Source organism: Sus scrofa, chromosome X (assembly GCF_054392235.1).
Source record: "Sus scrofa isolate SSC_HxYL_T2T_F1_AM1 chromosome X, Sscrofa_HxYL_maternal_Yorkshire_Landrace_v2.0, whole genome shotgun sequence".
NCBI lineage: Eukaryota > Metazoa > Chordata > Mammalia > Artiodactyla > Suidae > Sus > Sus scrofa.
Genome location: NC_139401.1, coordinates 43691591 through 43718285, shown reverse-complemented (window position 1 = coordinate 43718285; position 26695 = coordinate 43691591). Strand labels below are relative to the sequence as shown.

Below are 26695 nucleotides of genomic sequence, written 5' to 3'. Positions count from 1 at the left end.
TGTGTATGTGTATATACGATAACAATGTACATTATAATTAATCCTTCAACAAACTACAATATAGTCTGATAGTGTTTATTAATACAGCAGCATGCTTTAGCACCTATTAAAATAATTAAAGGCCATATCAAGTCAATACTATAATATTTAGGGCTGAAAACGCACACACACTATTCCACTTAAACAGCTTGATCCCTGGTTTTCTATAGAGTTAAGAATACAGAGTTAAAAAATCAAGAAAAACATTCTATGTTGGTAAAACTTGCTGAATCAGACTTCAATTTTCCTTTCCTGAATAATAACAATGGGGGCAATACTTTAATTCATAAAAAATACAAACGTAAGAAACAGTTACATCAAGCTAACTATCAAAAATAGTATAAAATAAGGTAAGCGCAGTATTTAATGACTAGTAAGTGTAGCAAGGTATGACTAAAGGTCCAAGGACCTGCCATTTTCCTAATGTAGATGTACCTGATGGATACATAGAACAGCAGTTGAAATTACAAATGTAGAAATTATCTTAGTGTTTGGTACTAAGGTGGCGGGAAAAAAAAAATAACCCCACAGTGTCTGGCACTAAAGGAAAAAGAAAAAACAAAACCTAGCCCATCATCAAGGATCTTACAATTTACTTGAGGACTGAAGACACATTATGTCATGATCCCACATCAAATGGCCAGCACAAACAATAACTAGTCTGAGAATTTAGGGTAGAAGAGACCACAATACACACTATAGGGTTTAGGAAAGGCAAGAAAGGGAAGACTAAGAGTAAGGAATCCGAATATATGTAGATGTATACAGCTTAGATCAGTTATTCCCAATTACCAGCCAGTATAAGGCAATTGGGCTAAGCAAACAAAATGGAAAAACAACACATACATACATAAAATTTCCATTAAACTAATATATGTATTGTACTTGACTTATTTTGAAATACCATTAACTGAGTAAATAGCAAAAAAAAAATTTAAATGCCTTTACTTGCCCAAACACCATATTTTGATCTTCATAATTATTCTTTGAAATTTTACTGATTCAAGTAATCCAAAAGTCTGGGAACCACTGATTCAGGCAGAGAAGGTGAAAGAAGGCATTTCAAAATGTTGCTTGAACATTATGAGCAAAACCTTACGTATGTAAGATAGCACAGATACAAACAGCAGAGAATTTTCAATCCAACCCAAGAATATCCTGAAATTCGTTCTTCTAACGTGATGAAAGCACTTTATAGGAAAAGTAATCTGCTAGCAATGTATATGGATAAGCTGAAAGGAAAATCATTTATGGACAGTAAAAAAAAAAAAAAAAAAAAAAGAAGCAGCCAGCTATATTCACTGGTTTGAAATAAGCCAAAACTAGGGTGAAAGTAATGGAAGTGACAACAAAGGAAGACAGGTGAAATAATAAACCAAAAAACAGATTAGATATTTTGTGATTAGATATATTCATGGGGGTGGGGTTATAATAAACATTTTTTTCCCCTTTTTCAGCTGTGCCGACAGCATATGGAAGTTCCTGGGCTAGGGATCAAATCCAAGCCACAGCTGTGATCTACACTGCCAGCTGCAGCAATGCCAGATCCTTAACCCACTGTGCCACCATGAACTTCATAATTTAGTTTTTAGGCCTGATTAAGTAGAGGGAAAAAAATGGTGATATCATTGGTAAAAATAAAGGAAAAGGAGCTGGTTTAGGGAAGAATATGTTGAGTGAGGTTTGAAATTTCTGGATTTTGACATGAGGTGTGGACTGTAAAGTGCAATGTTAGGTAAAGAATAGAACATGTAGTCCTGGAGTTCACTACCTTCAAGTGTAGAAATCTAAATTTGAAATTCATCCATATGGAAGGGGGGTATAAGAACATAAGATAGCTTATAAAGGAGAGGTAAAAATAAGCCTAGGGAATCACTCATCTTGTGGAAGGGGCAATAGAAGAAAGGTGACTGAGACAGAGAAGGCAGTATCAGAAAGCATCTGCAAAAGGATTTATGAGGACAGAATTCAGGAGAGGAGCGCGTTAACAAGGCCAAACAGGGACAGACACCACAGAGAAAGGGAATGCTTAACCCATAGTAGAAAGCATGCTCTGTTTGTTGTTGTTGTTAAATCAAAGCCAATTCCAGATATACAGACAAATTTGCCTAACCACTGGGAGGAATAAGCAGTAGTAATTCCCCAAACCAATGTTTTCATATTCAGCGCCTACAAAGTCAAAGTAGGAAATCAATGTGCCCAAATATAGATGTCCCAATCCAACTGCTATCCCCTTTTTCTCTAACAAAGCTTAACTAGGTTCCCCTGAGATAGCACTGTGTAGTGGAAAAAGCACTGGGTGTTGACCCTAGGATCTAGTTCCTGCTCTCATGTTAAGTTACCTGTGTGACTGTGACCTTGGACAAAACATTTTACTCCTCTGAACTCGCTTTCAAAAACAACTGTAAAATGACAAGGTTTACAGGGTGAACCAGGTGACCTCCTAGTCCCTCCCAGCTCTAACATTCTATAATTCTGTGATAACACGGTCAATGATTAGCGCTAATATAACAGCATTACGACGTTACACTTCTGTTATGATATACACATGCCAAATGCCAAACAAATTCAATCTTCAACACAGACCTGAGTGAAGAATAAAATGCCTTAGAAATATTAGGGTCATCAAATCCCAAAGGTGCTTACTGACACTTGAAGTCTTCCTTCAGAGCTTTAATAACTTCTAAAATACAATTTATTTATAAAAATTTTCTAACAACAAATTAGAAGCAACACATTAGGAGTCAGTGAAAGATGATAAGAAAAGTAAACATCAAAGAGAAAAGTTTAAAACAGTCCTCGAATTATACCAAATTCACAAAATTAAAACCTTTATAGAGTAGGAAGGTACCTAACAGATAATCTGACCCAGGGCTTCTCAATCTTAGCACCATTGACATTTTGGGCCAGGTAATCTTTTTACTGTAGACAGCTGTCACACTAGATGCCAGTAGCACTCCTCATAGCTGTGATAACCAAAATGTCTCCACAGACATTATGAAATGTCCCCTGTGGGGCAAAAGAGACCCTGGTTGAGAACCACCAAGCTAATTTTCTAAATCAATAGAAAATTGAAGCCTCAAAAGGTTTAATGGTACCCTCCATGATTCTATATATAGTAGCTTAGACAAGACTTAATTCCAAGTCTCTCAGCTCCTAGTTGATTGAGCTTTCCACAATACTGCAAAAGCTAAAACCAATTAGAAACTAAAATACAATCTGATGATGGTCCAAAAATATACTCCACCAGATACACATAGTATGTTTCAGATAATCAGTAAGCAAAATTCAAAGTACCGAGAAAAGTTTACAGACTTAAAAAAAACTACTTTCACTACATGTCACTTCTCCTTTCCAATAAATCCAGTAATATATCTACTTTCTCACTGTAAGATTTCAAGTATAACTGTGATATGAGATCTACTATTAATGTCCATTCTAAGATATACATCATTAATCAAAATGATAAACAGCAAAGGTTCCACTAGCTACTGGTAGTCAATAGTTAAGAGGAGAAATTCTTTGTTCTACTAAATAGACATATAAAGAAAACACTAGAAGTCAAAAGGAAAGGCATTTAAATACTTGAACGAAGAATTACTATCTGCTAAGACGGTTTAAAAATCAGTAATAATTTAATTCAAATGAAAATCCAATAAGCAAAATAAGAAATGTCCTGATAGATGGGATGATTTGTAAGAAAACCACCACATTCGGAAGCTTTCTTTTATTTTTTTTAACTTCTAGAAATCTTTGTTATATTTTAAAAAGAAAACATGCTGTTCAAGTTATAAATGTTAGCTAATATTTTAAAACATAATTCAAAACTCTTAGCTGGAATAAACAAAAGCAAAATCCAAGTGTCTGATAAATCAGTCTTACCTTCCGAGGAAATACCAGGACTGGCCAGAATTAGGATCTGCTTCCAAAGACTTTTGGAGATACTGAATAGCATAGCTTTCCTTGGTGGCTTTATCTCCCAGGAGATCCACAGTATGATGCATCCAACCTAGAGTAAATGATTAAAAATATTTACCTAAATAACTTCATTATTCTATTTTAAAGAATACCAAGCAGAAAATAAACAAGTAAAAAAAAAACAAAACCTCCTTTCAGTCAATTTATTCATTTAGCTTGGCATATATACTCCCCAAATTTAGTAACTCCAATTCTGGTGTAAGAAAGTCTATTTTTCACAGGAAGGTACAGTCAAAGATATGAAGAACTTTTATTCTGAAGAAATTAAAACAATTTTAAGCATTCACTTATCATTTAGTAGATTATAAGCTACAGTTTCTCTTTTCTTCTCTAATTTTTGTATTTGAAAGAACTCCGAGTTATGAAACAAAGAATATAAAGATGTTAAATCTTATTCACTGTTCCATATAAAAATTTATGTGCATACTTAATGAATCTCCAAGACAGTCTATTAACCCAATGTTTATTTCCAAGGAGTAAATATAAAGCTGTATAATCAATGATAGTTCAGAGTACAACACACACATATAACAATCCTACCTTATTGGTATTGGCCACAAATATTCACACCTCATATGAAATTAAAACTATAAAGCATTTAACAAGTTTCTAAAACCCCAAAGCTGTAAGAAAAGTACATTCAAATGGTGCAACCAAAACTGGTACAAAATGGAGTTCCTGTTGTGGCTCAGCACATTAAGAACCCAGCGAGTATCCAGAAGGATGTGGGTTCAATCCCTGGCCTCACTCAGTGGGTTAAGGATCTGGTATTGCCAGAAGCCATGGCGTAGGTCACAGATGTAGCTTAGATATGGCGTTGCTGTTGCTGTGGTGTAGGCTGGTGGCTGCAGCTCCGATTCAACCCCTGGCCTGGGAACTTCCATATGCTGTAGGTGTGGCCATAAAAAGAAAAAAAAAAAAAAAAGGTACAAAATGGTAACACAAATGTTTAATAAATTCAGATAGTGCATAATCTCAAATATATGTGGAATCTGAAATAGAGTCGAATACAAAGAAGCAGGGAGTTGAATGGTGGTTACCAGGATCAGTGAGGTGGGGGGAATGGGGAGATGCTGGTCAAAGCATACCAAGTTGAAATTATTATGCAGGATGTCTAAGTACAGTATGATGACAGAAGTTATTGATATTGTAATGTATACTGGAAACTTGCTAAAGAAGCAGATTTCAGGGGCTCCCACCACACACACACACAAAATGGTAACCATGTAAGCAGATGGATATTGTTGATTAGCTTGGTTGCAGTGATCATTTCACTATGTACAGGTTTATCAAAACAACATGGTGTATACCTTAAATATAATTGTTATAAATAAATAAATAAGCAAGGAAACAAGATGGCTATGTACCTAAGTAATCAAAAGACTAGATCACAGAATAGTATATTCCATACCTTCAAGGCACACAGGAATAATTTGATTTAATTTGTTGGGGAATATTTTCAATTCAAGAGCATAAAATCAGCTATTCTTTATGTATAGTCCACAGCACATAAAGCAAATAAGGACCCTTATTTTCTTATATTTATTATAGTTGCTGTGTTCCAGAAGACATTTTAAGAGGATTGAGTTAGCATGTTTTATGGAAATTTAAGTCAATCACAGGTCTATTTATATGGTCCTCCCTTATCTCTCCTACTATTACTAGTAAAAACAGGACCTAGAGTAACCGGTTCTAAAAAGAGTTACTTAAACAGCAATGACAAGCAAGTAGGAAGGATTGATATACAGGTATACACTAGACTTAATTAGGAGAAGTATTTTTCCTTTTCAAGACTATGAAGAATTTACTGATACACTCTGTCAAAGGGGACAGGTGATTCAAACAATTTCACTCCATTTCCCAAATTTAAAAGGTGTATATACATTTTTGCTATTGGCACACTCTTCACTGAAGCTAAAATGCATAAAAAATTATAATTAGTGTGGATTAAAAAACAGTTTGTTTTCAAATATTAACTGAGTAAGTTGTTTACTCTAAAGGTATCACTTAGGAACTAACATAAAACCCTTTTTGTTGTACTAATAAACTTGTTTTAATTTAAAGATACAAATTCACATTACCCAAACACTATATGCAGTCATTAAAAACAAATATTTAACTATTATGATCTTTTAAAGTATGGATAACTCAAGTAAAATTCTAACCAGAGATTAAATTAAAAACAAAAGTAAATACAAGAGTTTTACATGAAGGCAGTGTATTCTGCATTAATAATATAATGTGCATTAATATTATATTATTAAGATAAGTGATAAAATCTAAGGTTAAATGCTATCAACTCTGAGAAAAAGGAAGGAAAATAGAATACAAGCCATATATTTACCAACCCTAACATGTAAAAAACAGAAAGAGAAGTATTTATAGTACACTAAATGTGTATTATTACATACCCAACTGTTGTAAGACAGTTGCTTTTACTTGTGCAGAAAGGTTTTCTGTCTGCAAAAGTTGTTCGTAAGCTTCCTTTGCAGAATGATACTTCCTCTAAAAAGTAGTGGAAAAAAGATTTAAAGATAAAAGTTAATATCTTTAAAGAAGTAGCTCATAGGTTACGATTGATACAATACTGATTATTTTAGCATTAAAAAAAAATCAACTGCAACAGAAAGCGCATCACTGAATGTTCCTTTAACTCTAGAAAGTTGTGGTTGATAGGCCATGTTTCAGAGTACCTAACACCAGTAAAACATTCAATATAACAAAGTGTCATTAAAACATAACCAGATCTCAACAGTTAACAAGAAAATCATCTCAACCTATTTGATAACATGTTATTTCAACTTTAATAACACTAATGAAGCTAGAGGTATTCTATCTCCAAGTGCATGATATGTCTGCCTAGAAACACCAAGGTCCAAGCAACTTAATATGAATAAGGCACAAATCAGTAACACTTTTAAAAAATATAAGTGCAAAAGTAGTTGAAATCTAAGTTTAAGAGAGAAAGTTACTGGTATACAAAATACCCTGTGAGAAAATGTATAACACATATATGATTTTAAAGACACCAAACCTTCTATCCTTACATAATTATAGTCTAATAGCATTTGTAATATTTAAAGTTCTTTGGGCAAGTCTCTAAATGAAACCATTTACCCACAGTGCTCACGCCCAAAGGACTAATATGACTGAAATCCATTATTCCTACAGTCCTAAGCTTAAGACATCCCCCCAACTCCCAAAAAAGGAGGAAAGTCAACAAAAGAAAACTTCATAAATATTACCTTTGAAACATACTTGGCAGAACAATGGATTGAAGTGGCTTCATTCACTTCATTGATAGTACATAGATTTGTTTCATTGACAGTACATAAATTTGTTTGCTCTGCCTGAGCAAACAAATCTTTCTCAAAAAAAAAAAAAAAAAAAAAAAAAAAAGGAGGACACAAAACCAGCTGGTGAGCCTCAGGCAAACTGCTTAAACTATGATTCCACACCCCTAAAACAGAGGTAATACCTGATCTTTCTATCTCAAATTGTTCTAAGGGTCAAATGAGATATGTAAAGAGCGATGGAAATAAATAAGGAGATGTATGAATAAGTATGTTAAGATGGGAAAGATTTGAAAGAATTGTTCATTGAGACTAGCAGTAGTTATTATATAAACTTCTATTCATCAGTTAAATCAGTTCCCCTTAAACATTAATCTGGCCTGAAAAAAGTAAATCAGACAGTTAATGAAAGAGAAGGACCAAGTTAGTCAACTCAATTCCTTCAACTGATAAATATTTGTTGAATACATAACATATAACAGGAACTGCTGGGACTACAGTGTAGTCTGTAGTCAAGAGCATAGATATCAAGACATATAAAATATACTGTACTGTCTACAATAACAGTGTATTTTCTACAGGAAGAAAGCACATATGATAAATTAACTAGAAGACTGGACAGAAAGTGCAGAGACAAGCAGACAACTTCACAAAGACCTTCCTAAACCATGTTAAAGACTATACAGACTGTAACCTAAGACAATAGGGTACTACTGAAATGAGTTCAAGAAATACGATCATATTTATATTTCAGAAAGACCACTTTGTGGAATTAATTCAATAAATGCTAAAACACAACTTCCAAACTCTAATAGTTAAAAGGTAATGTTTTAAGTGGTACTACTTGTAGTATCAAGGAGATGGACAACCTAGGTCTTTTGTCACTAGGTGAGTGGAAACAAAATTCAATGGATGCTTACAGCAGAACATTAAGCAGTAATTCTAAATAGTGTATAAAAGCAACGTGAGTTTATCTTCAAAGGTGCTGAGTGCAGTTTTGCTTCTGGTAATGTTGAAGTAACATTTCAGTTTTAAATTCTGAATAAAATATAAAAATCAACTATCAGAAAACACTGAAGAGAAACCAAAATTGGGCAAAAACAGAGAAGTTAATATTGAGAGGAAGGTAATGGCACTGGTTTAGTAACCTCTTTATTCACCTGAAGGCAGGCCCCAACAGGCCCCTGGTTGGCTAGAACTCAAACAGAAATCAGCAATCTTAGTAGCTTGAAGAGTCAGAGAAGAGACTGTGAAGCTATTCTATTACAAGAGCTGGAAGTGAGGGGAGAAGAAATCCCAGAAAGGAGAGTCAGAGAGAAAGAACATCAAACTCTGCAATTAAATTGCTCAAATCCCTGGTTCATCACTGAACTAGACAAGAACAGAACAAATGTCCAGCAGCCTAAAAGAACTAAAGAGAAATTTTAGCTGCTGCCCACTACAGAGGTAACAAAGTTTAGTGTATGGCTTAAGCAAAGTTAACCGGCCAATAAATAAAAATATAACAAAATCATTCTCAACAACATATTATCCAGGATACTGGCATAAATTTATCAGACTTGTAAAGAATCAAGAAATTTTTACTCATATTCAGAAGAAAGGACAATCAATGAAAACCAGCCATGAAATGACTCAGATGATGAAGTTTGCAAGTAATTTTAAAGCAGCTATTTTAACAAAGTTCACAGACAAGAAGGAAAACATAATCATAAGGAATAAATGGACAGGAAATCAAAGCATAGAAAACAAAACAAAAGGAAATTCCAGAACTGAGAAATATTAATTTGAAACTTTAAAAAGAAAAAGAAAAAAAGTCATTGGAAGGACAGATTAAAGACTGCTTAAAAAATCAACTTGAGGAGTACCCGTCGTGGCGCAGCGGAAACGAATCTGACTAGGAACCAGGAGGTTGCGACTTTGATTCCTGGTCTTGCTCAGGATCTGGCATTGCCGTGAGCTTGGTTAAGGATCTGGCATTGCCGTGAGCTGTGGTGTCGGTCACAGATGCAGCTCGGATCTGGTATTGCTGTGGCGTAGGCCAGCAGCTATGGCTCAGATTATACCCTTAGCCTGGGAACCTCCATACGGCACAGGTACGGCCCTAAAAAGACAAAAAAAGAAAAAAGAAAAGAAAAGAAAAAAAACTTGAAAACAAGTTGGCAGAAAATATCCAGACTAGAGCAAAACAGACAAAAGAAAGAAAAAAAAATCATCTAAGATGGATAAGACAATAACAAAATGTCTACCATATTCATAACTGGAGTCCAAGAAGAAGAGAGAAAGAATAGGGCAGAAAAAATATTGACAATATAATGGCTGAGAACTTTACCAGGACTGATGAATGACAGACATCAAATCCCATACCCAAAAAACTGAAAAAACCCACAAGTAGTACAAGTATAAATGAAAAATCAGTGACTAAGTACATCATCGTCAAATAATTAAGAACCAAATATAAAGAACCCTGAGAGCAGCCAGAGGGAAAAAAAATACAGCTAACTTTATGTAACCATATCAGCAATCAAATTAAATATAAATGGACTAGATATTCCAAACGAGCTAAAGAGATTGCCAGAACAGATTTACCAAAGCGAAAGCCAAAAATACAGTATTTGGTAAGATGTGTACTTTTTTGTATAAAGACTCAGGTAGAGTGAAATAAAAGATGGGTATCAGAAGCTGAAGTGACTACTGAGATCAGAACATGAGGTTTCAAGGTGAAGAGTATTACCAGAGATAAAGAGGAATATTTCATAATGATAAGGACATGCCAGGATGACATAACCATAAGAGCTTTGAAATAAAAGACTGATAGAATTAATACCGATGAAATACTATTAATTACTCTATGCAATTTATTCTAACTTCACCAAGTGTCCCACTAATATCCTTTTTCTGGTCCAGGAGCCAATTCAAGATCCCACACTCTGTTCGGCTAGCATGTCTCTTCAACATCTTCTAATTTAAGGACAGATGCTCAGTCTTTGACTTTCATTACCTTGACACATTCATAAAGTACTAACTAGTCATTCTGAAGAATGTTTCTTTCCAATTAGTAAGTACCTTATGGAAAGACATTCATCATTCCTCATGCATTAATTAATTAAAATTCTACAGCAAGAAGGAGATGCCCCCTTTCCCCATTTATTTATTCAATTATTCATTTACAGAAAAATGAATATATTTTATTCTGTATCTTATATACCATTATTATACCTGTTTCTAAACTTGTGTCAGATTTGGTGCTTAGAAACCCCATTCCCCTCAAGTTGGCTCCTGAATCCTTTTCCACATGTTCCATCATTTTTTGAGCACCTTCTTACTTTTTGGCACCATGAAATGTTCCAGGGCTCATTCTGCAGTTTCCCACCTAAGCCCTGGAATCCTCCACTTCTCCTCAAGAATTCCTGATTCCTTTTACTGAAAAATTTTATTTGGAAATAAAGATCTAGTGCTAGTACGTTCACTGCTGCTGAGGTGAGCCACTGCTTCTAGGCCCTCCCAGCAAAAAGAGCTAGGAAATATATTAATGTGTGCACAAACACTCTCTCTTACATCCATATCTATTTCTACCCAACTATCTATATCCATAACTAAATAAATAAAATAGTGATCCCTCAAAGTCCAATCCAACTACAGAGTGCATTCCAGCCTCTTCCTACTTGTAAATTCTCTGAACAGTGAAAATCTGGCCCTCATTATCCACAATACACTACTTATTTGTTCTCTAATATCTCTATGTATGTAGTATCTGTAATATCTCCAGTATTTACAGAAAATCTAGTTACAGAATTTCTACTCATATCCTTGTGAGAAAGTAACTGTAGCACAAGATTTGTTTATAGTTCTTTTTGTCTCCGGCTTTATACTATAGAGTCAAAACACTATTTTCGAAAGTTACTTAGGTTAGTTCTTTTCATCCCTACTTATGTTATTCATTTATAATGGTTAGGTTCATTTCTTACTGTCTACATTTTTTATGTTGTGCTAACTCTCATTCTGGCTGATTTTACTCATTCAATTAATTTTGGGGTATGTGAAACATAACCAGGTTCTAAGAGAGCTATAAAAAACAGTATACTCAAATTCTTCTCTCTCTTCTCCTCCCTAATACCTCATTCACAACCATCCCTGGGTAGGTAACCAATCTCACTTGTCTCTAGTTCATCCATTTTCAGTATTACCCTTGCACAAGCGGGCCATGTAAATGTTGCTCTGCAAATGTAGTTTTTTCCTTTCACAGAGGGTACTATATTATACTTTTATACTTCACATTTTTTCCACTTAACAGTGTATCATGGAAATCATTCCATATAGGAATTTACATAGGTCTTACTCATTACTCTCTACAGCTGCATGGCACTCCATTGCCTAAACATACCATAATTTATACAACCATTCTCCCATGTATGGACATTTAGGTTGTTTCCAATATTTTACAATGCTCCAAAAGATATTCTTGTGCCTATACATTTTCATTTTTGGAGGTATATTTTCAAGGTAGATTCCTAGATGTGGGATTGTTGAATTAAAAAGTGCACGTAGAAGTTCCCATCACGGCGCAACATGAGGTTGGAGGTTTGATCCCTGGCCTTGCTCAGTGGGTTAAGGATCTCGCATTGCCATGAAATGTGGTGTAGGCTGGCAGCTGTAGCTCCGATTTGACCCCTAGCCCGGGAACTTCCATATGTCACGAGTGCAGCCCTAAAAAGAAAAAAAAAAAAAAAAAAAAAAGCACGTTGAGTTGTTAGATTATTCTGTTTCAGATGAGGTATACCAGTTTGCATTATCGCAATGCATTGAAAGTGCCTGTTTCCTTTACGTAGCCACTTACACTTATTTCACCAATCTGACAGGTAAGATTTCTATTTCAGTGTTGGTTTAATTTGCATTTCTTTAACTCTGACTGAATTTGAACACTTTTTCGCATATTTAAGGGCTGCTGTATCTTTTTTGCGAAGTGTCTGTTCATGTTGTTTTTCCCATTTTTCTATTGGGTTTTTGTTCCTTTGTCTCTCAAATTTTAAGAGTTTGTTAGATATATTAGGAGACACTAGCCCTTTGTGGTGTTATGCTATAAACATTTTCTCCCAGTTTCATAGGTGACCTTTGAATTGATGGTGTTTTGGGGGATTCTGGCCATACAGAAATTATTTTTATGTTTCTCAAACTGTTCATTCTGTTTTAATGCCTTTGAATTTTGAGCCATAGTTTAAAAAGCCTTCTCCTACATCAAAGTTGAAGAAGAATTCATGTTTCTTTTAATACTTGTACAATATCACTGCATGTTTCTTTTAATACTTGTACAATATCACTGTTTATATTTTGATACTAATTCATTTGTAACAGTTTATTCTTTTGAATGGTTTGGGTTATGGGTCTAATTTTATCTTTTTCCAAATGACTACCTACTTGATTCAGAACCATTTTTGAATAAATTTACCTTAGCCAAAGGAATGCAAAGTATTACCTTTATCATATACTCAATTTCTCAATGTATACTGGATCTATCCTTGGCCTATGATACTCCACTGGTCTCCTTATCTATTTAATGCCAATACAACACTTTTAATTACGGAAGCTTCACTGTATATTTTAATATCTAGTCAAATTCATATAACCCATGTAACCCCACCCCATCAGTATCATTCTGGCTATTCGAGTATGTTTTTCCATATCAACTTACCTAATTCCTTTAAAAAATTTATTTTTTTACTGATGTTGTATAACATTTATACATTTCTGTACGTTAATTTGTGCCTCTAATTGATTTTACTTGTCTACCAACATTGCTTAATATAGCATGACAATGAGGAGTAATGAAGAGAGTGGGCATATTTGCCTTGCTCCCGATTTTTGTGAAAATGTTTCTAGTGTTTACCCTTAAGTGAGATACTGACTTTGGAATTAAAATACATGAATTTTATCATGATAGGAAAATAACCCCTAATCCCTATGTTCAAGAGAATTTTTAATTCGGAATGGGTACTGGATTTATTGAAGGCTTTGTTAGCATCTATGGTGACAGTGATTTGCTTTTACTTTTAGCTATATTATTACGATGCATTATATTAACAGATTTCCTAATATTCAATCAATCTTATATTCCTGGAATGAATATCACTTGGTCATAGTATATTATTTGCTTAATGAGGTAATAGATTTTGCCTGCTGATGTTTTATTTAGTGTTTTTATACCAATATTCATCAGTGATATTGATATGTATATTGACTCTTTTTTGTATTGTCTCAATCAGGTTTAGGTATCAATGATACACGTGCTTCAAAAAGGAATGGAGGAAAACATATGACAGTCCCTTAAAAATTTTACCACAGATTTACCATAAGACCCACTAATTCCATTTCTGGAATCAAAAAAACAAACTGAAAGCTAGGGCAAAAACAGATATTTGCACACTCATGTTCATAGCAGCATTATTCACAACAGCCAAAAGTTGGAAGCCACACAAGCATCCACTGACAGATGAATGGATAAACCAAATGTGGTGTATATATACAATGAAATATTATTCAGCCTTAAAAAGGAATGGAATTCTGACACATGCTACAATATATACAAACCTTAAGAACATATGCTAAGCGAAATAAGCCAGACACAAAATGACAAATGCTGCATCATTCCACTTACATAAGGCACCTAGAGTAGTTAAACTCACAGAGATGAAAAGTGGAATGGTGGTTGGTAGGGGCTGGGGTAAAGAAGGAATAAGGAGTTATTGTTTAATGGTACAGAGTTTCAGCTTGGGATGATGAAAGTTCTGGAGATGGATGGTGAAGACAGTTGCACAATAATTTGAATATACTTAATGCCACTAAACTGTACTAAAAATGGCTAAAATGGCAAAGATTATGTCATGTATACTTTACAAGTTTAAAAAAAAAAAGACCCCCAAGTACTATGGCCTATAGTTAATTTTTAGACTCTGAGATTTTTGTTTCTGTTTTTAAAATACATTATAGCATCAGTAAGTGCGGAAAGGGCTTTAATTATTATCAAACACATAGGTCTCTCAAGGGCCAGATTAAAAGCTATTATAAGCCCCTTAACCCTCTCGAAAAAAAAAAAAAAAAAGAGAGAGAAACAAGGAAGTTTTTGTCAATTTCCAATGCTCTGGAACAATCTACAGAGTATCAGAATCACTTGATCTTCAAGGTTTGGTAAAATTCCCCTATAAAACCATCTGGACATGATATTTTCTGTAGGGCTTTACTTAATTTTCTCTATTGCTTTTTATAACTTTTCTAACTCTAATGAGGTCAATTTTGCCAATCTGTATTTTCCTGAGAAATAGTCTATTTCACTTAAGTTTTCAAATTCATTTCCATAGAGGTTTGCTAATGATAAGTAGTCTCGTATGACTCTTCTAATTTCTTCTGTTTCTGTGGTTATCTGCATCCGTGCTCTCTCTCTCATTTATCCCCTTGATCAAGTTAGTTAGCGGTTTATCTATTTTGCTAATTTTTTCAGAATATTATGATTTTGAGCTATTAATTAGATCTACTGTTTTCCTCTCCTTTTCATACTATTAATTTCTTTTAAAAACTCCTTCTCCCTGGAGTGCTTGGTGGCCTAGCGGTTAAGGATCTAATGTTGTCACTGCTGTGGCATGGCTTCCATCCCTGGCCTGGGAATTTCTGCATGCTGTGGGCACGGCCAAAAAAAACATCTGTTTTCTTTTCTCACAATATTGTTTTCCTTACATCGATTTTTGTTTGTTTTGTTAAGGGATTTCCTTACATTGAACTAACCTTGAATTCATGGAATAAACCGTAGGTAATCATGAGGTACTTACTGTGCTCCTTTAAATGACAGCTGGAATTTATTTTTTCTTTCTTTAGAATTTTTGGATTTGAATAATATATGTAAATGAAACCAGTATACAGTTTCAGTAATAACCCACTGCTGGAGAGTTAGAAGACAATGCTAAAAAAGAAACTCATACTTTTTTGGTTGTCTTTCTGTCTTTTTAGGGCTGCACCCACGGCATATGGAAGTTCCCAGGCTAGGGGTCCAATCGGAGCTGTAGCTGCCAAACTATGCCAGGGCCACAGCAACACGGTATCCAAGCCGTGTCTGCGACCTACACCATAGCTCATGGCAACGCTGGATCCTTAACCCACTGAGCAAGACCAGGGGTCGAACCTGCATCATCATGGATGCTAGTCAGGTTTGTTAACTGCTAAGCCATGATGGGAACTCCCAGAAACTCATAATTCTTATCAACAGTGTAATTTATAATAACATTATTTGTAACTATCCCTCAAAGAAGAATAGTTAAATTAGTTACAGTACATCTTTGTAAAGGGATATAATACAGCTCTATATGTATTAACAGGGAATGAATCCAAAATCGAATTCTAAATAAAAAAAATAAGCATGAGTAAGAGAGAACAAACACTATTGGTTATTATTTCAATAAAATAAAGAAAAACATAACATATGCAAACATATGTATGGATTTGAGTTTCTCTGGAAGGATATAAAAAACATGGGTAATGGTGGTTGGTGGCTTCCAGGAGGGAAATAGGGGGCCAGGGAAAAGGAGGGAGGAAGATATTTCACTGTGCATTCTTTCAGGCACTTTCATTTTGAATTATCTATTCAAAAATAAGTAACACTGTAATAAAATTAAAAGAGAAAAATTCTATACCGTTCATCTTTAAAGGCTATTAAGAATTTAGATAATGACCTGTGCAAGTTACTTCATTAAAATCAAGAAAAAGAAATGTAGGCCAGTTAATATTACTGGGGAAAAAACATGGCTCTGCAGGTCTCAGCTAACAAAATGGGAAAGGTAAATTAAATAATTGATATAAATATCCAAGAATAATTCATAATATATTTACTTGGAGATATGACATTATACACAGAAACAAAATTATCTTTATCTAGAGATGATATGACAATATACAAAGAAAGCTATGAGAATCTAATTTTTTAAATGTTAAGAATGGGTGTGGGTGAGATGACATGACATCTCATTAACATTATCCAAACCTAAACAGAATTACCATATGATCCAGCAATCCCACTTCTGGTTGTATTTTCAAAGGAAGCAAAACCACTGTCTTTAAGAGATATCTGTACTCCTATGTTCACTACAGCATTATCCATTAGAGCCAAAGACGAAAACAACCTAAATGTCTGCCTACAGATAGATCAAGAAAATGTGGTGTAAAATTACAATGGGATGGTACTTCAGCCTTAAAAAAGGAAAAAGATGTGGTACCTATACACAATGGAGTATTACTCAGACATAAAAAGGAATGAAATAATAGCATTTGCAGCAACATGGATGGACCTAGCAATCATCATGCTAAGTGAAGTCAGACAGTGAGACACAAACATCATATGCTATCACTTGTGGAATCTAAAAAAAGGTACAATGAACTTATTTGCAGAACAGAAACTGACTTACATACAGACTTCAAAAAACTTATGGTTACCAAAGGAGACAGGTTGGGGGCGGGGTGCAAGGAGGGACGGGTTGGGGGTTTGGGATGGAAATGTTGTAAAACTGGGTTGTGATGATGGTTGTACAACTATAAATATAATAAAATTCATTTTTTTTTAAAAAAGGAAATCCTGTCATTTGCAACAAGAGGGATAATAAACCTGAAGGGCATTATGCTAAGTGAAATTAACCAGACAGAAAAACACAAATACTATATGGTATCACTGTGCACTTTAAATACTTTATAATTTTGTTAATTATATCTCAAAAAACCTAACAAGTAAAATAACTGAAACCTAAATGCATGATTAAATTTAACACAAATTTTAAGACTCTACAGTTCCACCTCTACAAAAAGCCTCCTTTTTGTCTTCAAATATTGTAAGCTCAGTAACACCACAAAGCCGTTGAACTTGCTAACACCTCTTTATCGGAATGACCTAGCAACATACACATACACATACCACCCCCAAATCAGGCCCAATTGATTATATCACTGGCTCCTCTCTATTCAGGACTCAACCCAAACAGCTCTTACTTAGAGAGGCCTTCCTTAACCATTCTAGTTAAAAATGTTTTCCATCACGTTTCACTTTTAATTATGTTCTTCTTGCTTAATCCTATGAAAGCAATGTGGGAAGGACCTCTTGCTTTGTGAAATAATACTGAATTCTTTCTACATTTATTAGCAGGAAGACTTCTTCCTAGCTAAAGAAACTACCCCTGAACTGTTTAGTTAGCTAGCAGTAGTCACTAACCACATACGAATACTTAAATTTATATATATTTATGGCTACACCCACAGCATATGGCAGTGCCTGGGCCAGAGACTGAATTCAAACTGCAGCTGCGACCTACACCAAAGTTGCAGCAGTGCTGGATCCTTTAACCCACTGTGCTGGGCCAGGGATCAACTCTTGCCTTTGCAGCAACCTGAGCCACTGCAGGTAGATTCTTAACCCACTGCACCACAGCGGGAACTCTTTAAATTTAGATTTTAAAACTACATATTCATAAATAAGGTCTGCTGATATGATCTGCTGAACTATAAAAAGTAACTTTCTATAAGTAGGTAGGTAAGCCTTTTTTTCTTAATTCTTCATCTGAAAATTAGAATGCTTGCTATAAGCACTGGAATGGAGAATTACCAATTCTAAAATATGCTTATAGTGTCACCTTCCTGCCATCTAATATGCTTTGCCTAGCATGAATTTTGTTCTCTTTGTTTTGATTAATTTTAATGGGCACTAAAATTTATCAAATGAAAGAATCAGTGGGGGGAGGGACCTGTCCTCACATTACCATCACAAGATTCATTTATTTTGCTTTTTAAGGCCACACCTACAGCATATGGAGATTCCCAGGCTAGGGGTCAAATTGCAGCTACAGCCGCAGGCCTATGCCTCAGACACAGCAACGTGGGATCTGAGCTGCGTCTGCGGCCTATACCACAGCTCATAGCACTGCCGGTTCCTTAATCCACTGAGCGAGGCCAGGGATCAAACCCTCAACCTCATGGTTCCCAGTTGGATTGTTTCTGCTGTGCCACAACGAGAACTCCCTTCACAAGACTTTTAATACCAACAGACAACTTTTCATCAGGAACAATGAAAGCCAGAAAACAATGGAATGCCAATTTTAAAGTGGTCAAATAAAATAATTAAATAGAATTCCATCTCTAGTAAAAAACACTCATTAAAAAGAAAGGTGAGATAACTTCTGCTTTACCTAATGACAGAGCAAGGGGAAAAGCTGGGGAAAAAAATCAGAGCTCATATTTTTGAAGGCAGCAGAGAGCTCCTGAGATAATGAAAACAGAAGGAGCTAAGACGCCAAGGAAAGAACTTTGGAGAGGAAGCTTATTTCTATAGCTGCTTTCACCCTGGGGCCTTTACTGACTTAGTAAAAAATCAGCAGTTGGCAGGAGGCTGGGAGAAGCACTGCCAGGTAAAGATTCTGATCCACAATATGCATGTAATTCTCACATGCGTCTTCTCAAAGTGGATAAAATCCCTAGCTTGGTACAGTATCTAAACCTGAGTGTGCATCAATTCTGATCCAGTGGACATGTTCGCATGCATGTGTATGTTTGTTGGGAGGTGGGTAGAGATGTCTAGGAATCAGATATTAATTTTGTAGGACCACTCCATGGTGGCTCGAAAACAAAAGAGACCTTAGAAATTATGTCTAAAATAAAATAACTATAAAATTTTGTGTTTTGGGTAAACTAGGATTACCTAATATTTAGTTTCATACCAACTTATGCCTGATTTTCCCTATTACTGCCTAGAGTAAATGCCTATGTGTTATACTCTTTATCATACAACTAAGCAAAATGTGCCATACATAAAAGTAAAATGTCTTAAAATTAAACTGAAAAACTCTTAAATATAGCAGCCATAAAAGTAATGGTAATGACATCAAGTGGTTACTTATGTGCCTTTCAAGTGGTGACACATGGAAAGGATATTTCAATCATAAGAAAAAGTAAAACTAAAAAAACAATACATTATAACAACCATCTATAAACATTTCAAAAAGAAAACTAGGCATTTCATATCAAGAATCAGAGAAATCTTCTGAAATTTAAGGCTGCAGAAAGTTTGAGTTTAGAGGTACATCATACTGAACGAAACTTCTTTGTATACAACAAGCATTTGTAATAACTATAAACCCAAAGTAAAATCTTGACCACATTTAATGAGTATAAAAGGTACGTTAGAGGTAGTGCCCAGAATTCCATTAAATTATCTGATTTCACTTAAAATGATATGGGTGATCATTTCTGTTTAAGTAAGGTAAGTTATAACACTTACCTGGGTTTCATATAAGTGGGCAATGTGAAATTGAACTGCAAAGATGATGGAAAACAAAAATCAATAACAATAAAGCAATGTTTGGGTAAATTAATTAAGAACATAAAATGTAAAATACAAGCACGAGCTATTTTACAAAGATTTAAGTAACAACATAACTTGAGTAAAATAGAATATACAAACATACATGAACATGATAATAAACCACATGTATTCATTGTTGGTTGTTATATTTGTCAATGTAAATATTAAAATAACATAAAATCTATAGCAAGTGAGTATACATCTTACAGTGTTCAAAATGGCAACATAAAGCAAAGAGAGGAAACTTATAATCTATACATTTTAAAACATGGTATTTAAAAACTGAGTTCCAAGTCCAAAAATACAGCAAAGTCAGTATTTGATTTTAAAAAATTAAAACAAAAAAATTCTGTTTTCTTTATACCAGATTTCATATCAACATTTACAAAGAAGTCACAGACCAGGACGACACTAGTAATAACACACAGAGGAAATAAGTTGCATTTCTCTATCAGTTCTTCATAATTATTATGTTTTAAAGTCAAATCACTTGGAAGGCAACAATAGTAAATAGTCCCAACATTAACAAAAACCAAAAAAACTTCATGTATTTCAGCTTTTGTTTTCAGTTCTTCCAGATACTGTACCACCGGAGTTATGAATAATTCAACAAAAGCAGTAATGAACCAGGAATCAAAGCTGGATTCTAGCTTAAATAATATGACATTCATCCTTCAATGACAAACGTCTTTTTTTAATCCTCTGTCTACCTGGTGGATTTCATAGTGGGATTGCAAGGAGTCTGGGAGCCTTCCAAAATTATATGCATAATATAAATGTGGATCTTTGAAAACAAGGTCAAGAGCTATCATCAATTTCTCACTGGTATCATAAACTAACTCTCTCACTGACTCCCCCAACTCCCAGATTCACCTGGGAGGCTTGTTAAAAATAGAGATTCCTGAGATTACATTCAGTGAGCCTGGGGCAAGGCCTGGAAAGGTGCCTTTTTACTCAGTTCTGCAAGGGATTCTGCTATCTTTTCCCTAGACCAGCACCTGGGAACAGCTGAAGCAAACAAGCATAAGGACCAAAACAAAATATTATCTGAACTTTAAAATAAGACACTGCTCTCTTTATATATAACCATTAAATGTCACATGCTAACTAATCAGACACAAAATTAAAACATCTTTATAAGATGAAAATCGACTTTTTGTGAAAAGCACATGAAAATAATAATAAAAGTTCTACAGATAGAAATATTCTCTTTACCTACATCTGTTGAGGGGTTTTCTTATTCCCTACTCCCCCTTTCCAACACAGCTCTCCTTGAGAGTTCCAGTCCAATTCTCATCTCACTACATTATTAGATGGAAACTGGTGTTACAGGGGAAGAGAATGAGGAAGAGATGGAAAATCTATGCCCATTTCCCCCCAATCTTCTTACACCTCTAATAAAGGTGACATGAAGAAAAAAAAATCAGCAGCAAGTTGGCATGCGATTCCCATTCCAAACTTCCTCCAAACTCAGCAAGGGCTTTCCTATCCCATGAGTTACTAAATCCAGTGCCATCTTTTGTGGTGTGAAAACCAATTTACATTTAAATTCTTAAAAGTCCTCTTCAAAGTAAAACATAACCACACAACTAAGAAAAAGCTCCATTTGGCAAGTCTCAATTAGAGGTAGAAATTTTTAACAAATATTGCCATAAAAGGTTCTAAAATTAGGCTTTACTCAGAAATTAATACAGTATTTTTAGAATTATTAGAATTAATTAAATCTAGAAAAAATAATTTTAACCCGAGGCAATCATATAATGAGAAGTCTCACATCACCATGATTCTACTTTCAAAACACAAACTGTGATTAACCCCTCTTAAATAGCTCTAGAAGCAGTAAGTGTTACCTACTTATTTTTTAACTGCATAAATGAGTTGTGCCATAAAATAGAAATCTCACAAAGACTTTCTTTTAAAGCTCGCTTTGTTTTCTATAATCTTGTACTACTACAAAGTAACAGGGAAGATTTCAAAAAATACTCAAGGTTTGTGGCATATAAAATAGGTAATGATATCAATTCAAAGAGAAATAAGTTTTACAAAGGTATAAAGATCCTCGTGTTTAAACAGTAGTAATGTCTAGCTCAAAGTAAGTAGCCTATATTTATCAGTGCTCTGTGAGACATCAGCCATTTTTATCATGGTTACCAAGTAGTTATGTGGACTGTCTAAAATGAACTACCCAAATCCACTGAAATATAATGGCCTAATATCTCTAAGTAAAGCACATGCCTTTCCATTAGAGTAACCAACCTTTTAGCACTCAAAGTTCTGAGTCTTGGGGAAACTCCTCAGTCCTGAGCAAAACAGGCCATTGGTCACCCTCACTCTTATTTCCCTTCTTAATAACCAACAGAAAGAGAGGAGTGGTAAGTTTGAAAATATATTCATGATTATTCAAACTGTCCTCTTCAAATTCAACTAGAAAGTTATCTGCCCTGTGGTAATCATTCTACATAGGTGTTTTCCTCTCAGGAGCAATGATCTACAAGTGAGTTTTAATCTCAAAAGAGCACAGTAAAAGGAGGATTTACCAAGTTTGACATTTATGAAACGTCGCTCAAAAGTTATCATTCAAACTGACAAGTACATATGAAAGTTAGCTTTTTAGGCACTAGATACAATCAATTTAAATAAAAATCAGCTTTTTTTGTCATAAATTAATTTTAAAAGTATTTTAAGAGTTTGTATTCTCGATGGTTTATATAACCTGGACATGTAATTAAGAAAGAAGTATAAAAAATTACTTTATAAATTAATGAGTTAAAATTTTTTCTAATTTAATATAATCTTAGAAGCTAAAATATTGCTGCATTTGTAATCTTTCTACCATTTATCCTGTAAACACACTTATCAGTACTAAATCCTGAATTTCATTTCAAGAAAATAGACATCTTTCATGTTCTCTCGGAAAACTGAATTTAGTAGAATTATGATATCAGTCTGGTCTAGATGATGATTTAATCCACACTATGAATTCATATTATATAAAGTTATATTCAAATTTCTAGGAGCTCCCGTCGTGGCCCAGCAGTAACAAACCCTACTAGTAACTATGATGATACGGGTTTGATCCCTGGCCTCACTCAGTGGGTTAAGGATCTGGCGTTGCCGTGACCTGTGGTGTAGGTGGCAGATGCATCTCGGATCCACTGTTGCTGTGGCTGTGGTGCAGGCCAGCAGCTATAGCTCTGATTCAACCCCTAGCCTAGGAACTTCCATATGCCATGGGTGTGGCCCTAAAAGACAAAACAAAAACACCCCCAAATTTCTACAGTTTTTTTTTTTTTTTTCACTGATTGAATCATTTCAGGCATTTTTACCACTGAGATTACTCTTCACTAAACATCTTTCTATATGGTTAAAAAATGAAGTCACAGCAAAATACTGACTTTTTAAAACCTAGAATCTTTTCATTGATCTGAAATGTTTATGATTCAATTTTTTTATACACTCTAATTAAAAATTTTATTGTTCAAGCAAGAAAGATTTAAAGAAATCCAGCTTGAACTCCATGAATATTCTTTAAACCTTTACTGGTTACCTTAAAGTACACTAAATAAAAATGCCAACACATACTTATGATAAACCTATCATAATCAACCCAATCCACTTTTGGAAAGAAATGTACACAGAAGCAGAAAATAAATGTCTAAACAAAACCGCTATATCAGAACATGCTTCACACACATCCTTTTTTGATAACTGACATATCTCACCTCAATCTCTATGTATAATGTTTAAAACCATAATAACAAGTAAATTTTCATAATTATCAATAATTTTAATACCACAAAGCAGGAATCAGTGAGATAACACATATGAATCTTTGTATACTCATTTTTCCTAGACTGGTAAACTCTGTATTTTAATCCTATCACTTACAATATAATTAATACACAAATAATCAATGTTGTTCACTAGCATGATTTTAATTCAACAAGCCAGTTCAACTGGCATCTATTTTAGCTGTTCACAATAACTGGTCTCACACGTTCCATCTGTACAAGTAGCCATAGCAACCAATACAATTAGATCCAACAATTCTAGGGGGAAAATTGCACAAAATTTATGTCTTATTATTACTATTATTTGCTGTAAAGTGATCTGAATACACGTAGAAAACTATGGTACTTAATAATACTTACTTTCAGCATTGGACAAAGTGCAGGGATTACAGTCAACCAAAGCTAACTGAAAATGCTGCAAGAATAGAGTGAGAAAATTAATGCACTAAATTCAGTCACATAAATATATATTAAAATAATTTGGGGGTATGTAAGGTTTAACATAGTATAATGAAAGTATGCTATGCAAATAAAACATACTAGACAACCACCTAGAATTACCTTGAACATGTAGTACTGGCAACAAACAGGTTGCTGCATTATTTTCTTAAAATAGGTGAGAATGGAGGACTGGGGAAAAGTTAACTTGATGTCAAGTTATCCTATGTAATTTAATGGCAGCACTTGCGGCATATCCAAGTTCCCAGAGTAGGGGTTGAATCAGAGCTGCAGCTGCAGGCCTACAGAAACACTGGATCCGAGCCACATCCATGACCCATGCCACAGCTTGTGGCATCGCCAGATCCTTAACCCACTGAATGAGGCCAGGGATCGAACCCACATCCTCATGAACACTATGCTGGATTCTTAACCCGCCAAGCCACAATGGAGACTCATAAATTTTTGTTTAGATGGAAAAAGAATCAGGTTTTTAAGTCTTCCAGTAAATAGAAATGAGTGATAGAACACCTTAAATAGAGCAGATTATTTTTACAACTGAAAGTAAAAGTTCAATGCTATTAATGTCAAAACACCACAGCCTATCTCAAAATGAAATGTGAGTTTTAAAAAAGATTATGAGAATTATCATAAAGGGAAAAACTATCTGTCCTTACTGACTCTTTGATAATAACTGTACTTAGTGACTTTTAAAAGTATTTTAAGTACTACAAAGAATGCATCAAATAGCCACACAAAACCACCCCACATAAAGAAAACCACTGATACACCTTTCAGTAAACTGAAGGGAGATGAGGGACTAAGGTGGGCATGGCATGATCTCAGTTTCATTTCTGGCATCTAAACAAGATGCAAAATATATGTACATATAAATTAACACATAAATCAGCAGAAATAACTATCAAATATGATAATCAGCCCCCACACCTAAAGATGCTATGGTAAAATATCTAGCATCCATCTCTGCAAACAACAGAAATGAAATGTAATTATCCTTTTAGAATGTACAGGCTATTATATGTGTAGGCAATATTAAGCCACTAATAATTTATAGCATCCACTTGTAGTAGTATCATATAAGCCTCACCAAAAAAATAAATAAATAAAATACACCATGTCAAACTTAATGTGTGATACTAATCTTTAAGAATGCAATCATCAGCAAGAACACTGGGTGACACTTGGCATCTAGTTTATCAACATTAAAGCTGCCATATAAACTAATTAGGAGAAGGCAAACAAGTACTAGCATTGGTATAAAATCTTTAAGATTCAAAAAAGGTAAATCTCTTTGAACTCTTTTAAAAGATATTTCCAGAAATGTATATTCAAATTCTCTGAGTCTCCACAAAATTTTACCATTAAAAGTAACCAAAAACCAAACTACAAACTGTTTTCCAAAAAATCGACCATAATAAGCTCATTCCTATCTACAATCAAAATGTCTAAAGAGCTGTATTTGTTAGGGAGTTCCCTGGGGGTGCAGCGAACCAAGGATCAGGCATTGCCACTGCTGTGGCTCAGGTCCAATCCCTGGCCTGGGAACTTGCACATGCCGTGGCAAAACAACCAACCAACCAACCAAAAAAAAAACAAGAGCTGTATTTTTTAACTGCTGGACAAACTGAAAATTGATATGCACAATGACAGCTTCCAGATATAAGCCCAAAAGGAAGTTTCTTTATCAAGAGAAATAATCACTGGCAAGCTTTTAATACTACATTTTAACACAAAATCAACAAAACTGCATTTGGTCAACTAGAACTCTCAATTAGCAAAAATATACTAATATCAGGTACCCAGTGTTACAACAAAAGAAAGATTAAGAAGGCATCACTTGGTACGAACCAGTAGTTGTTATATTCAAGAATGTCTGTTATGTGCATGCATAATTAGGCTAGCCTACTTTTGTGGTGCTCTTAATATTTAAGGGTTATAACATTATGAATGGCCAAGCTACTAACAAAACTATTATGACCCTTGAATATTAAATATTTAATCCATTCAACAAATACTTCAAGCCCCTATAATGTCCTTAGGACAATGCAGATACTAGGGACACAATGATCGAGAAAACAAAAGGGAAAAATTATTGGCCATGGTTGACCAAATGGAAGAAAAAAAAAAAGAAGAAGAAAACCAACATCTGAACACTTCAAGAACTGCTTTTATTTTATTTTTATTATTTCCCCTGGCCTACTAAGCAGACTGTATGGTCCTCAAACATCCTTTTAGTGTGCTACCATAGCAATAGAAAATAGACTATTTTAAAAAGTGAGTGCAATGAAAGCAAAGAATGCTTTTATAACCAATTGTTTTCCTCCAGACAAAGAGTAGCACAGCAGCCACACATTCATATTGTACTACATTTCTAGGTCTAATCTATCCTACCAGCCTCAATTAACATTTAGGTAAAGAACTTTCCTAACTGAGCCAAAGGATACAAACTCATCTGCAAAGATACACCCTTCAAGATGGCTATATTTTAGTTTCACTATTACACTGAAATCCCACAAAGAGCAGACAAATGCGTAATTTGAATTGCCCAATTTCATCTATTAATATTCAAGGTCCTACAATAAAACCTGGCAGGAGTAGTAATGGACCATGTTTTGTTTTTTTTGTTTGTTTTTTTAGGGCCGCACCCATGGCACGTGGAGGTTCCCAGGCTACGGGTCAAATTGAAGTTGCAGCTGCCGGCGTACACCACAGGCACAGCAATGCGGGATCCAAGCCACAGCAATGTCGGATCCTTAACC

At 34.6% G+C, this 26695-nt stretch overlaps 1 protein-coding gene across 9 annotated transcripts in view; it reads right to left on the bottom strand.

Moving 5' to 3' along the window:
• The window catches only part of KDM6A (lysine demethylase 6A), a 199810-nt gene that overhangs the window by 53258 nt on the left and 119857 nt on the right, over positions 1-26695 (bottom strand). For all 9 annotated transcript variants that reach the window (XR_014835286.1, XM_085007699.1, XM_085007700.1 and 6 more), the window contains exons 7-10: positions 23838-23892; positions 19603-19637; positions 6429-6522; positions 3922-4048 (exon numbers count right to left, since the gene is read on the bottom strand). Coding sequence is in view for 8 of the 9 variants with exons in the window: in XM_085007699.1 (XP_084863825.1) it covers positions 3922-4048; positions 6429-6522; positions 19603-19637; positions 23838-23892 (311 nt within the window). In the remaining variant the exon portion in view is untranslated. The remainder of the gene's footprint in view (positions 1-3921; positions 4049-6428; positions 6523-19602; positions 19638-23837; positions 23893-26695) is intronic.